Below are 13279 nucleotides of genomic sequence, written 5' to 3' on the forward strand. Positions count from 1 at the left end.
GCCTGGGGTGTCCCACCCCTGCAGTAGGACTTGGAATCCAGGAGAAAACTCTTGGAATAGCCTTGCCAGGTACTCACCTCTTCCCACGTCCTTCTTTTTGCAGTTCTGCTGTGGTTCCCCATCCCTTCCCCAGGGGTGAGTATCGGAGAAAACAAGAGCAGGGACTGGATCCCTCAGACCTGCCCCCCACTGCCCGGGCTCTTTGCCCCCCACTCTGCAGTCTCAGATGCGGAGTAGCCCTCCCCCCACTCGGAACTGACAGCTTGACGTTTGCATTTCAGCTCCTGGAGAATGGACAGCTAAAACTCCTGGGGGTCATCCAGAGCTGCCAGGCAGCTGAGCTCAGGGGGCTCCGAACCCTGAAGTGCTCCAAGCAGGAGACGGTCAAAGCCATTCTGGTGAGTGATGGTGGTGTGAGGGACCCCCCACGGGGAGGTGGGAGGAAGGAGGGGCTTTAGGGAGGAAGGGCTTCTGCATCTGCGGAGAGGACCACCCTGCCGGCTTAGGGGTTGCCATTCCCCTGGAAAGTCAAGCCTGGTTTTTGGGGTTGGAGCTGTCCTCTGGAGGCCCCGCAAAGAGCTGGTTTTCCTCCTCTGTTCTCTTTCAGGACATCTTGCGGCCCTTGGAGCACTCCAGGGTTCGGAGCCCCCTGACCCTGGCCCTTGCCTTGGAGGCCCTCCTCCAGCTAAGGTGAGTGGGATCTTTGGCATGGGTGGGGTTGTGGGGGGAGAACTCCAGGGGGAAAGAGCAGGCAGGAGGGAGAAGGGGGCAAGGGAGACTCGGAGGAGGCAGGCAGCGTCAAACCCTCTCCCTTTCATCTCTGCAGTACCATGCGGCCCAAATTCAGCTGCGATATGATCAGTGCGATCCTCCATAGGACCTTGGAGGCAGTTCTTGAGGGCCCAGAAAAGGAGGAGGACCGAGAGGTATGTCCTTTGTCTTGAATTCCCTCTTGCTTCTTCTTCATGGTCACACACTTGCAGACTCTAACCCTGCACTCAAACTCTCCTCTCTTTTCCCGCAGAAACTGAAGCAGCACTACCGGCTCCTTCTGGGGAGTCTCCTTATTGCAGCTCCTAATCCTGGCACCCTCCTCCAACTTCTCACTGTAAGTGTCCCGATGGCATCAGGGGTGGTTTTAGGGTTGCCCCCTCCCTGTCCCTTACTCAACAGACTGCCCTATTTCTGGGGCACAGAGCCTGTTTGGCCCCCAATTTGGTCCAAGTCCAAAGCTGGCAAAGCCTCATGGTCCAAAAGTGCCAGGGACTCCGTGGTGGGGGCAGTGGGGGCCACTTTGGCCAGACTGGCCCCTGACTCTGAGGCGCTCTTTCCTCCTGCAGGACCTCCGAGGATACAACCTGGGGCAAAGCGGCGAGGCTCAAGAATTGGCGGCCAGAAGCATTTCGTTGCTGCTGGACATTGCCCGGAAATACCCCGCCTTAGAGTACGTACCTCGCTTTCTTCTATTCATTTCTCTGGTTGCTTCCATCCCTCCAAGAGCACATCCCCGACTGATGCGGTGTGTGTCCCTGGGGCCAGGATGAGTCCAGAGGCTTTTCCTGCCCCCTTTCCTGCTGCTGCTGCTGCTGCCCTTCCACCTCTGCCCAGGAGGCTGCAGGGACCAAGACAGAGGGATGGGGCCCAAGACAGAGGGAGACCCGTCCTTCCAGGCTTGGCACTGCTTCTGTGCTCTCTTGCTCCCATCTGACACCAATTTTTCTTTCCTCTGCAGATGACAGTCATTCAGCCGGACCTGGCCTGCTTCCGCCTGAAGCCCAAAGAAGGTAAGTCCCACACCTTGGAGACAGCAAACTCCCTTGTCCCTTCTTTGCTCAAGACCCACCTCGCAGGTCTTCTTGCTGGGAGTCCTGCAGAAGCTGCTCCCACCTGGCCTGGGAGGGCCACGTCTGGACTGACTCCAGCTACATTTCCAACCTGGGACTGAAGGATGGGCATCAATGTGGGGAATAAAGGCCTGTGGGAAAATCTCATTCTCATTCTCTTCCATCCAGACGACATCTTCATTGAAGAATTATAGGGAGAGAAATTCCACTACAGACTTCTGAATCTGCAGCTGGTGGAACACAAAGGAAAATTCCAGAGCCTGCTTAGAGGAATGAGAAGAAAAAGAATTGAAATAAAATGGAATAAAAATAAATATTTTTAATGGATTTTGTATAAATGCACAATAAACTGTTACTGTTTTGAATTTCATTGTGTTATTGTCTTCTATTGATCTGGACACTTTTGTTGTCTCTGTGGTTATCCCAGCTGGCCCAGCAGGAATAGTAATAGTAGTAGTAGAAAAATAATAATAATAATGATGATGATGATGATGATGATGATTGTATTGGTTTCTTAAGATGCTACTGGAAGGAAATATATATATATATATATATAGTAGTTGTGTTCCATATTATAGATCAATCACTGGTGTGGCGAGAGCAAATTTTTATTTTGAAAGTGCGGTCCAGAGAGAAGTTTTGAGAACCCCTCAGCCTGGGCACCCGCTTGACTGCTGCGTGGGCAGGATGCTGGACTCGGGTAGGCCACTGGCCTGACTCAGGGACAGGGACTCTTCCCACGTTCTTGATGACGGGCAGAGGACTGCAACACCCACCCAGGCCCGGGATCTCCTGGTTCGCAGGCGCATGACACGTGTCTATATAAAGCAACCTCGCTTCGACATTTGGGAGCGTGCAGGAGGCGGGAATGAAAGACCTTGCGCAGGAAGCACCCACCTTCCCGGGCCTTCTCCGCACGGACGCTGCGGTCGTCACGTGTGAACCGTGCCCCGCCCCTCGCCGTCACGCGACAACCCCGCCCCAGCTGCTCCCCCGCCTCTTCTTGCAGGAGGCCCCGCCCCTAGCCCCGCCCACCAGCCTCCGGTGACGGGGCGCTTTTGGCTCCTCTGGCGACCCGTCGCTGTTGTCGCGGCTGCGTCAGGAGAGGAGCCTTTCGCTGGGCCTCGTTCGCGGAGCTGCGCTTCTCCCTCCGGGCGCCCCCGGGATGTCCGCGCAGGACGAGGATCCGGAGCCCAAGGGCGTCTCCGTCAGCGACGTGCAGCTGCTCCTGCGGAAGAAAGACGAGCTGGAAGCCCAGATCAGAGCCTATTACGGGGTCCTGGAGGACGTGAGTTGCACCCGGGCCGGGCCGGGGTTGGGGCTTCTTCCCACTGCCTGGCTCCGCCATCCCCCAAAGGCCGCCCCGCGATCCTAGGGCGACCCTGGGACTCTCCTTAATTGCCCTGATGAATTTGCCGCCGTGGCCTCTGCATGCCGTTGTGTTTCACTCCTGCATTGCAGGGGGTTGGACTGGATGACCTTCGGGGTCCCTTCCAGATCGATGATTCCATGAGGGTACCTGTAACACTGCAGCGGTCGCAACGCTTGGTGTCTTTTAATGCTACCGTGGTCACTTCTTGTTTTTATTATGTGTTTTGATCTTGTATTTTAATCTTGTGTACTACCCTGAGTTCTACGGATAAAAGGCAGTATGAATAATAATAATAATAATAATAATAATAATAATAATAATAATAATAATAATAAAAATAAAAATAAAAATAAATAATTAGTTTTGAGCTCAGCATTTTTTGCTGGGAAAGCAGAGTAACAAATGTCAACTGGCCCAGGCGCCTTGAGTTAAACTTTTTGCTGCTGAAGTTTATTTTCCTGCTTTGTTTCTGCAGTTTCCTCAGAGACTTTATGGCGCCTTCAGCCCAGCCACCCCTTGTGCCACAGGGTCTCTGGCTCAGCCTGGCCTGCCCTGCCCTGGCCCTCTCCGCCTTGCTGGTCTACTCTGCCATCATGTGCTTTGAACATGGGATTTGGTGAAGGGGTGCTGAGGACGAATCTAGGGTCCAGCCATTGCACCCTGGGGAGAGCATTGGACTAACACCTGTCTAAGTCTCCAGTTGTCCATGAGCCTCACCTTGAGTCCTTTACTCGCTCTGTTGGCTTAACCTACCTCACAGGGTTGTTGTAAGGATAAAATAGAGGGGATTCTGCATTTATGCTTCCTAGAGTTCTTTAATGGAAGGCGGATATGAATGCAGTAAGTCAAAAGCAAATAAAGAGCCATAAACCTATGGCACCTCTGATTAAAAATATATTTGTGGTATCAGGCCTAGATTTGGCCCTTGGAGGTCAGCAGATGATACGGGTCCAAATGGACCAAGGGTTGGAACACCCACTATAGCTCAGTAGGAGAGCAGCTGCTATGCCTGCAGAAAGTCCTGGGTTCTGTCTTCAACATCTCAAGGATTGCAGGGGATGGAAAAGGGCCTCCTCTGCTTGAGGCCCTGGGACAGCTGCAACAGTCAGTGTGAAGCTGATGGTGGAGTTAAATGAGCTAAGGCAGGCATAGGCAACCTTCGGCTCTCCAGATGTTTTGGCCTACAACTCCCATGATCCCTAGCTAACAGGACCAGTGGTCAGGGATGATGGGAATTGTAGTCCAAAACATCTGGAGAGCCGAAGGTTGCTGACCCCTGAGCTAAGGGGACCAGCAATGTAGGGTGGGCCAGGTTGTTGTTGTTTTTTTCCTCATGTGAAGTTTTCGCCTTTTGAAACGTATTGCTGCATTAAAATAATAACACAGAGAATGGAGTATGATGCAATAAAAAATGGGTAACATAGTCAAGTATAGAATAAAAGTTGTGAAAAATGCTTTAGGAAGCATTGTATAATTATGTGTGCTGTTCCTCGAGCAAGGTGGATTCATATGTCAATAGTTATCAATGCCTCTTCATCTTTTTCATCAAATTGTGGGAAGGGAAGTGTGTGTTACTTGGTTGCCATGTCTTGGAATTGGTTACAAGCATTTCAATAATTAATAATTTCAATAACTAGGAGCTTTTTTAAATTTCTAAGTAAAGTTTTGAATTTGTGTGCTTCAGTGGATTTCCTCCCTTATACTGATTTTTTTGTTGGCAATCACATATTTCAGTTCAAATATTTTTGTTGTTACAAACAACAAATATAACCACTCTCAGTTATTTCAGTTGCAAGCTTTTACATAGCAAAGCGCAGCACTGAAGCAAGGAAAGTATCCGCCAATGTACTTCTTTGAGCACTCTGTTCTCATGTGTTTACAAAGCCATCTTATTGCCTCCTGCATTGCCCCACTGGCTTCTGCCCATCAAAGGTGGAGAGACCAGTGAGTATAGTATTCTGTCTCTTATTTCTGAAAGGAGAACAGAAGCCAAACCTCCTCAAACCGATCTCTTTTTGACACACCCCTGATGACCCTCCTGCAAGAATACGTCCTAGACATATTCTTTTTAAAAATGTGGAGTGGGGATTAATTATACATGAATGACAGGACATGCTTACTTTTAGTTTTGCTTACTAAACAAAAACCAAACTTGCAAACTAAGATCTCTGTTAATTGCAATGCTATACCTATCTGGAAGTCTCATTGAACTCAATAGAACGAACTTCTGAGTAGACATTTGTAGGATTGTACTGTAAAGGAAAGAGGATTTTCAGCTAATACACTATATGCCCTATTCAGGAAAAGGTCTCAAAGGGGTAATTGTGTTTTTTTCTTTTTATGCTGCAGCAAAAAGGTGTTGGGATGAACGAACCACTTGTGGATGTTGAAGGCTACCCACGAGCTGATGTGGATGTCTATCAAGTCCGGACGGCAAGGCACAACATCATCTGTAAGCAAAAGTCCACAATTTAATTGATTTGCAGCCTGGGTACGTTTACTTGGGTATGTTTACTTGGTAGACAGCTGCACTGTTTTCAGTGGGGCTTACTCTCAGGTAGCATTCAGTGCATGGAATTGCAGCCACAACACATGAGTTCAGAGGGGCTTAAAGATTGGCTTGCCCACCAACCTGAAAGGAAGATATTACTTTAATGGGGTGGGGTGTACCTTTCATCCTTTTCATTCCTATACATTATTGTACCAAAGCCTCAGTACAGATTTCAGGTCAAGTCTTCCATTGCTTCCCCTCCCCTCCATTTCCCACCAGGGACTCCTCATGCCTCTTCATCCCCAAGCACATGTGTGTTGATGGCGTTGCTTAAAGAACCACAATAACTCAGAGAACAGCTTTCTGTGCAAATAATTATTGGGCTTACAGGAGCTTCCCCCCTGCTTTCAGGTTTGCAGAATGATCACAAAGCCTTGATGCACCAGGTGGAACAGGCTCTGCACCAGCTCCACGCACGGGAGAAGGAGAAGCGCGAAAAGGATGAGGCAGAAGCGCGAGCCGAAGCCAAGAACCAGAGTCAGGTGTTGCCCCAGCCTTTTGCCAGGGTGAATGCTGTCACGCAGGGTTCTCCAGCGAGCTTCTCGGCAAGTATTGCATCTCTCTCACCCGTCCAGACCTCTGTGGGTTTGTTACTTGGCGAAGTAGAACCCTGCTGCTTTGGGCCAGTAGCCATTGATAGCCTTACCCTCCTTGGTGAATTTGTCTAATCTGCTTTGGAAACTATCCAAGCTGGTGGACTTTTATCACATCTTATTTTGTAATTTAGCTCTTCACTGCTGTGTGAAGAAGTCCTTCCTTTTGTCTGCCATGAATCTTTCACCCCCAACTTCATTGGATGACCCCACTGGGTCCTGGCATGATGGGAAAGGAGAAAAAGTGTCCACACCATGTATAATTTTATTTACACCTGTCACGTTTCCCCCCTCCGCCTGTTACTTAGCCATTTTCTTTTTTTTTTAAGAAGAATTTATTGGCATTTTTCGTAACAAAACATACACCCAAACCCACAACCACAAATACAAAACAAATACAAATATTGCCAGGATTCTTCTTCTTGTTTGCATACGTAAAAAAAAAAAATCTATTTCCGAATCTTGACAGTTGACTTCCCCTGCCTTTTCACCTTCGGTTTTAAATCCATAATCTTCTTTTTTTTTAAACAACTTTTCTCTAAAAATTAACTTCAGTTAGAAATAAAACAATCATCTTAATCCTCTTACTTTAACATAAATCTTAACAAAATATTCTCAAAAAATCTATACTAACTTCTTCTGTCCTTTATCTTGCTGCTAATAACATAAAACCTCGAATATCTCCTTACTTATTCAAAATAAACTTAAAACTAACAACCTTCGCCCTCCGATTTCAGAATACCATGACAAACCATTTAAATTTTACATTTAATACTTTATCCCACTCCCCCTCTGTCCATTGTCCTGTTACTTAGCCATTTTCATTTGGGATACGATACTGCTACCAGCTCCCCCTCCCAACCATAATCCCTGCTGAAACGTGCATAGGATTTCAGGTGTCTGCAGCTTGTATTTCTCCTTTTGTATCCCAAACAATAATAATCTTGCTATTTTTTTATTTCCAAGGTTTGGGTGGTCCCCTGCCAAACTTAGAACAATGCTAAAGTACCAGGTACTGACTTTGGCTTCCCAAGGGGAAACCAGGGTGTATAATGTGCTCTTTGGTTCTCTCTGAAGGGGCTGCAAGTTGACGACGAGATCGCCGAGTTTGGCTCCGTCAACACTCACAACTTCCAGTCGCTGCAGAATATCGCCACTGTGGTCCAGCACAGCGAAGGGGTGAGCAGCTTTCTCCCTCTCTCCGTGTCTGAAATGGGGTCTTGCCATCTTCTTGACAAATGCCCACAGAGCCTGCCAGTATCAGTGACCAGGCAGAAGGCAAACCAAGCCACAGAGCGAGACTCGCCTGAAGTCACCCACTGATGCTGCAGCAGGGCAGGAGACTGATAGCTGCTGTAAGGTTTTTTTTAGTGGCTGCTCATGAGTAACCAGGCTGATGCAAAACTTCTGGAACTAAGTCCCTTTATTGTGCAGGTATTTACAGTGCAGCTAAAGAAAGTACGTCCACCTCATCCATCGGCAGAGTCCGGGAACGACCCCTTCCGGTTCTTTGCCCAGCATAAAAGGCGCGGGATGCGGAACCCCCGCCTCCCCCCTCTGCGTCTTTCCCCCCTGCGCAAAAGGGGAGACGGAAGGGGTGCTTCACTTCCGGGCTCCGCTTGGTGCGAAGGCTCTCCTCCCCTGTCACAGCCCCGGCTCCCATTTCCTGCTCCCATCTCCCCCTCCCCACTAGAGGGATCACTGCTTCCCCCACTGGACGAAGATGAATTGCTGAGCATCTGAGACGGGGGCTTGCGATACTGATAAAGCCCTGGTACTTGCTTGCCTCCCGGCGAGGGCAGTCCTCTGACAGCTGCCCTCCTCCTTAAAGCACTTGTGTCACACCTACTTTCTGGAGCCAAGCTAAAAAGGGGCTCCCATGCTGTTGTTCCTTTCAACACCGAATCGAGGGGATTATTCCCTTTGGAACAGACCCTTCAGTGATGACCTGCTGGTGGAAAACAGCTCCAGCACTCACTGTGAATCTGTAGCTCAGCCCAGAGGCACCAGTGTCACAGTTCCCACCTTGGAAGGCACCACAATCTGACTAATCATAGACCTTGGTGTCCCAAGCAGGTCTACCAGGATGCATGGGGGGATGTCCATTGCCCTTTACTTCTGTAGCTGGTTGATTTGTGTGTGTGTGTTTATTTTTTCCTCTTTTTGAATTTTAAAACAAAGGTCTATAAATCTAACTCCACCTGAACACATTATTAAAAGCAGGGCCGTCTCAAAGGGATCGTGCGCCCTGGCGCGACGATCCCTCGGCGCCCCCGATGGGCCGCCTCTCCGCCCACCTCCCTCCCGCGCTGGCCGCCCCTCGGGAGGGGGGGTGGGCGAGCGGGGGATGGGGGCGTGGCGCTGCAAGCCGGCCACCCTCCGGCGCCCCAGCTGGAGCGCTGGGAAGGGCGCGCAAAGCCCCGCGCTGCTCCAGCGCTACGTCCATCATCCCCCGAGGGGCGGCCAGCGCGGGAGGGAGGCGGGCGAGCGGGGGATGAGGGGCGTGGCGCTGGCGCGGAGCTTTGCGCGCCCTTCCCAGCACTCCAGCTGGGGCTCCGGAGGGTGGCCGGCTTGCAGCGCCACGCCCCTCATCCCCCACTCGCCCACCTCCCTCCCGCGCTGGCCGCCCCTCGGGGGATGATGGACGTGGCGCTGGAGCAGCGCGGGGCTTTGCGCGCCCTTCCCAGCGCTCCAGCTGGGGCTCCGGAGGGTGGCTGGCTTGCAGTGCCAGGCCCCTCAGGGCGGGGGCAGGTTGGGGAGGGGGCGCCCGGTATGCCGGCGGGCTCGCGGGGGCGCCCCTGGGGGGCCTGGCACCCTGGTGCACCGCGCCACCTGCCCCTATGAATGAGACGGCTCTGATTAAAAGCCTTTTAAAACTTAAATGCCATTTAAGCTGACAAAGCAGTGGTTTATTTAGAAGCCTTTAAGTAAAGGTTCTGTGATCAGTCAGTAACATGAAATGTAACATCAAGTGACTCAGAAGTTTAAATCCTATAAAGTCTCTTGCCCTTTACTTCTGTGGCTGTATGATTTGTTGATTTGTGTGTGTATTTGTATGACATAGAATCATTTGATGTTTTTATCTAATCAAGTTTATTTGCTGCTTAATCAGAAGAGACAAAGAAAGGTAGAGCTAAATATTTATTTAAAAATACCATTAAAAGGAGAAAAAGAAACTTAAAAACAAGTAATAAAATGACATGTCTAGGTAGGCTTTCCTAATCAAGGCCTTTTAGCAGGCGTCTAAAATGATATGACTAGGGCCCTTACCTGATGTTAATAAGTCCCCACTTTTGGCTTTGCCGCAAGCTCAGCAACGGGGCACGGAGGACGTGGGGGTCTCCCCTCCCTCCCTGCACCTACAGCTCCCTTGGGTGTTCCACAAGATATTCAGCCAGTTACAAAAGCTGTCTTGGGTGCAGTGAGGACTCTTGTTTATTTTCTGCCCCCTGCAGCAACCGTTAAGTGTGACCGTGATCCGCAGTGGTGAGAAGCTTCATTTGGGGCTCACCCCGAAACGCTGGAGTGGAAAAGGGCTTCTGGGGTAAGCAATCCAAAAATCAAAGGCAGCATAGACACCTTTGTAGCCAGTCCTGCATCACTCGCGTAACCTCAGTTCTGAGCTCGGTGGCCAGCAGTGATTGGAATCTCTGCCTCTCCCTTCCATGCGCATTGATTGATGTTTGGCCGCACTAAGGGGAACATGTTTGGAGAGGGCCCTCCTCCTCCCCTGTGACACATGTGCCTACCTGTACAATCCTGCTCAGGTGCCAAGAGCCTTCACATGTTGCTGGTGAATGAGAGAGAGGGCCTTTCCTCCCCAGAGAGGCTAACTTGGCTCCTGCTTGGTTAGACTTAGACTTCCTGTTCAGACGGGCCTTTGGCAGCTAAGGGGCAGATAAATACTGTGCATTTCATAATGCTGTTTTTCAATGTCTGAAGCTGCCTTGATGAATCGCAGCTTGAGATAATGGTGGGATGTAAATAACTGAGTGAGGGAGAATACTCCTCCCTCCCAGAAGGGCTGTTCAGCTCCCAGCTGCCATTACCCCCGCCAACATGGCTGATTTGGGGCAGGTGGGAACTAGAGTCCAGCAGAGTCTTGAGGGCTACAGCTTCCCCTCCCCACCTGCTCTAGAGGTCCACACACAGGGAGACATTCCCTGCCCCCCCCCCATGAAGCAGCCGTTTGTGTCTGTGTCTCTTTCAAGCTAAAATTGCATCCTGCAAGCACAAGGAGCTTCTGACCATTCTTGCATAAATGCCATTTTGTGCAGAAAGCTGGGTTCTGCATGTAGCAGCAGGGTAGCCCTGGTCAACCTGATGCCCTCCAGGTGTTTGGGACTAAAACTCCTACCTGTGCGGGCAAGGGCTGATGGGAGTTGTAGTCCAAAAGGTCTGGAGAGCATCAGGTTGGCCCAAGGTGCAGGAGTTTGTGTGCAGCCTGTTTCTGGACAATCTGGTGGCTGCCCCTTGCATGAATTTCCCAGGGTTTGTGTCCCATTGCTGGCAGCACCCTTCTCAAGAGTCCTGAGGGGCCTGGTGTCCTGGCCATTCCCTGAACTCCAGGGTCTAGAATGGGTGTTGCACTTCTTTCCTTCCCTGCCCTTGTTTTGGGGAAATAACCCCCCCCCCCAGGTTTTCAATGGGGATCTGCAGTTCTTGAGTAGCCTTGCCAACCATTTTACTTGCCCAACTTGCTCATTTTACTTGCCCAACTGTCAAGCAGATGCTCTTCTGGTGAGTTACAACCCTTCCTCAAATAAAAAGTGCTTGTCTGAGAAGTATGATCCTCTGAGATTTCTTATAATCAAAATATTAGAATTGCAGAAGGTCTCATATCTTTCTCTTTTCTTTCCCCCAAGTTGCAATATAGTCCCTCTGCAAAGATGATGTTTTTCCATTGAGAAAGCTCCAAAGTACCTGATGGCATCTCAACCTGGGTTTGAGCCCCTTAACATCTACCCGAAGAGGCCAGGATATGGAAAGACAAATGCTGAGGCTTTGGTGTTGGCTGTTAAAAGGGGTTTGAATCTGAAATACAGATACCGTTTTGAAAGAGTACAGATTTAAAGGATTAGTTAGTCATTTTATGGTGTTTGCCCCTGTTGTAAATAAAAGTTGGAAATGGGAGCTTGTGGTTTTTTTTTACAGAATTGGATGAGTTATCCTGTAACATTTTGGTTTGCTTGGGAATTAGCCAATAAAAGTTTTACACCAGTACTCATGGTGTCTTTCTATTTTCTTTTTTACCTCTGAATTACGCTGGAATGTTAATTCATATTGTACTTTGTATTATCAAGTCATTTTGAATAAAGTTTTAAAAATAGGTTGCATGTTCCAGCTTAGACGGGGAAGGGACATAAGCTCAGCGGCAGAGCACCTGCCTTGCATGTGGAAGGTCCCAAGTGCACTTCCTGGCATCTCCAGGTAGGGCTGGGAGACACCCCTGCCTGAAACCCCCAAGAGCTGCTGCCAGCCATTGTAGCCAATACTGAGCTCAATGGACCAAAGGTCTCACTTGGTGTAAAGCAGCTTTCTTTGCTCCTAGAGTAACTAGCAGTATAGCCCTGTGCACAAAGGTACTTGGAAAAGTCTCTGCAGAGGCAATGCATTCTAACTAGCACTGCTCTAATTTATATAGACAAATACAAACCATTTCCGTGAGAAAGTATGTGGCCTGATAGCCTGTGTGCCTGTTCAGTCTGGGTTCCAGGAGCCCACTGCTGAAGGAAGGGCAGCTTCAAGGTCCTGCCTGCTTTCTTTCTTGGGCTTTTATTTTTTATTTTTTAACCAGACTGGGACCAGGGTGTTCTACATCTAGAGCAGGGGTCAGCAAACTTGCTGCGCCTCAGGCCGGTGTCTCCAGTGCCAATCACGCGGTGGGCCGGAGGGCAGGGAAGCACTTCCGGGTCGGAGGAGCACCAGAAATAGCTTGTGCGCATGTGTATGGGCCTCCTTCGACCTGGAAGTGCACCAGAAATGATGCTTGCGCATGCACACAAACTATTTCCAGTGCTCCTCCGACCCAGAAGGGGGCAGCCCCGCCATGCCAGTAAGAGTGGGTGGCGGCAGCGGGGGTTGCCGCAGGCCGGATAAATGAGTCCCTTGGGCTGCATCTGGCCCACGGGCCTTAGTTTGGAGACCTCTGATCTAGAGGGTGCCTTTAATAGCCAGTCATTTTAATGACTGTTCTGCATTGTTTTTAAAGGTTTCTTAAAGGCTGCACACTGCCATTTTGTGTGTGCGTGTGTGAGAGAGAATGACTGACTGACTTCCCTCAGAACAGCCCTTCAGACGTTCCTTTGTAAAAAAATAAAAATGGTCACCTTAGAGATGTAAATTTCACATGGGCTGCCTCTGGCGCAAAGGGCACTATCCTGTCACCAGAACTGAAGGAACTGCTAGTCCAGTCAGGTTTCTGAGGGAGGAACCATCATGTCCTTCAAATGATGGCTGAAATTAGGTCAAGGAGCTCGGGTCTGCAGTAGGTGGTTTATTATAATTGCCTGCCTTCAGAAGGGCAGGGCAGGGCAGGACAATAGGAAATACAACTTTTAAAACCATTTAAAATTAAATTAAAATGACGGCTAATGTGGGACATTATATAATCTCAAGTACTCAAGACGAGGGTAAATTAGAATGTCTTTTGTCACGCAGTATATAAATATTGTGAAGTGTAATAAAGAAAAATTATGGTGTGATGAAATAAACTATTCAAAACGAAACCTATGGGTGAGAATAAAGACACATGAGGGGAGAAAAGCCTTGAGCTTCTCTTCAAGATGCCAGGCTAGTTCAAAGCAGAGTGACATGCCAATGAGTAGGAAAAAATAAAACGGGTAAAATTATTGAAGAAGGAAATGAAACTTGTCACACACAATAAAATTAGATAACCATATAGAACTTTTGTATTGTG

At 49.4% G+C, this 13279-nt stretch overlaps 1 protein-coding gene and 1 long non-coding RNA gene across 2 annotated transcripts; both read left to right on the forward strand.

The window, feature by feature from the left end:
• The first annotated feature begins 609 nt into the window (after nt 1-609).
• Nucleotides 610-1055, forward strand: LOC117039309. Its single transcript, XR_004425744.1, has 3 exons — nt 610-690; nt 827-926; nt 1025-1055. It is a non-coding gene; the product is annotated as an uncharacterized LOC117039309 (long non-coding RNA).
• A 1904-nt stretch (nt 1056-2959) lies between these two features.
• Nucleotides 2960-11583, forward strand: PSMD9 (proteasome 26S subunit, non-ATPase 9). The gene is made up of 6 exons (XM_033135804.1): nt 2960-3132; nt 5566-5668; nt 6119-6312; nt 7438-7539; nt 9816-9904; nt 11226-11583. The coding sequence occupies exons 1-6, from the start codon at nt 3010-3012 to the stop codon at nt 11251-11253; spliced, it is 639 nt and encodes a 212-aa protein (XP_032991695.1). The 5' UTR covers nt 2960-3009; the 3' UTR covers nt 11254-11583.
• Nucleotides 11584-13279: the final 1696 nt, after the last annotated feature.

Source organism: Lacerta agilis, chromosome 17 (assembly GCF_009819535.1).
Source record: "Lacerta agilis isolate rLacAgi1 chromosome 17, rLacAgi1.pri, whole genome shotgun sequence".
Classification (NCBI taxonomy): Eukaryota; Metazoa; Chordata; class Lepidosauria; order Squamata; family Lacertidae; genus Lacerta; species Lacerta agilis.

Excerpts from the sequence above, each read along its gene's own strand:
- PSMD9 (XM_033135804.1), top strand. The coding sequence starts at position 3,010 with ATGTCCGCGCAGGACGAGGATCCGGAGCCCAAGGGCGTCTCCGTCAGC. Across the intron at positions 6,313-7,437 it reads GTTCTCCAGCGAGCTTCTCG|GGGCTGCAAGTTGACGACGA; the intron begins GCAAGTATTGCA and ends TTCTCTCTGAAG. Across the intron at positions 9,905-11,225 it reads AGTGGAAAAGGGCTTCTGGG|TTGCAATATAGTCCCTCTGC; the intron begins GTAAGCAATCCA and ends CTTTCCCCCAAG.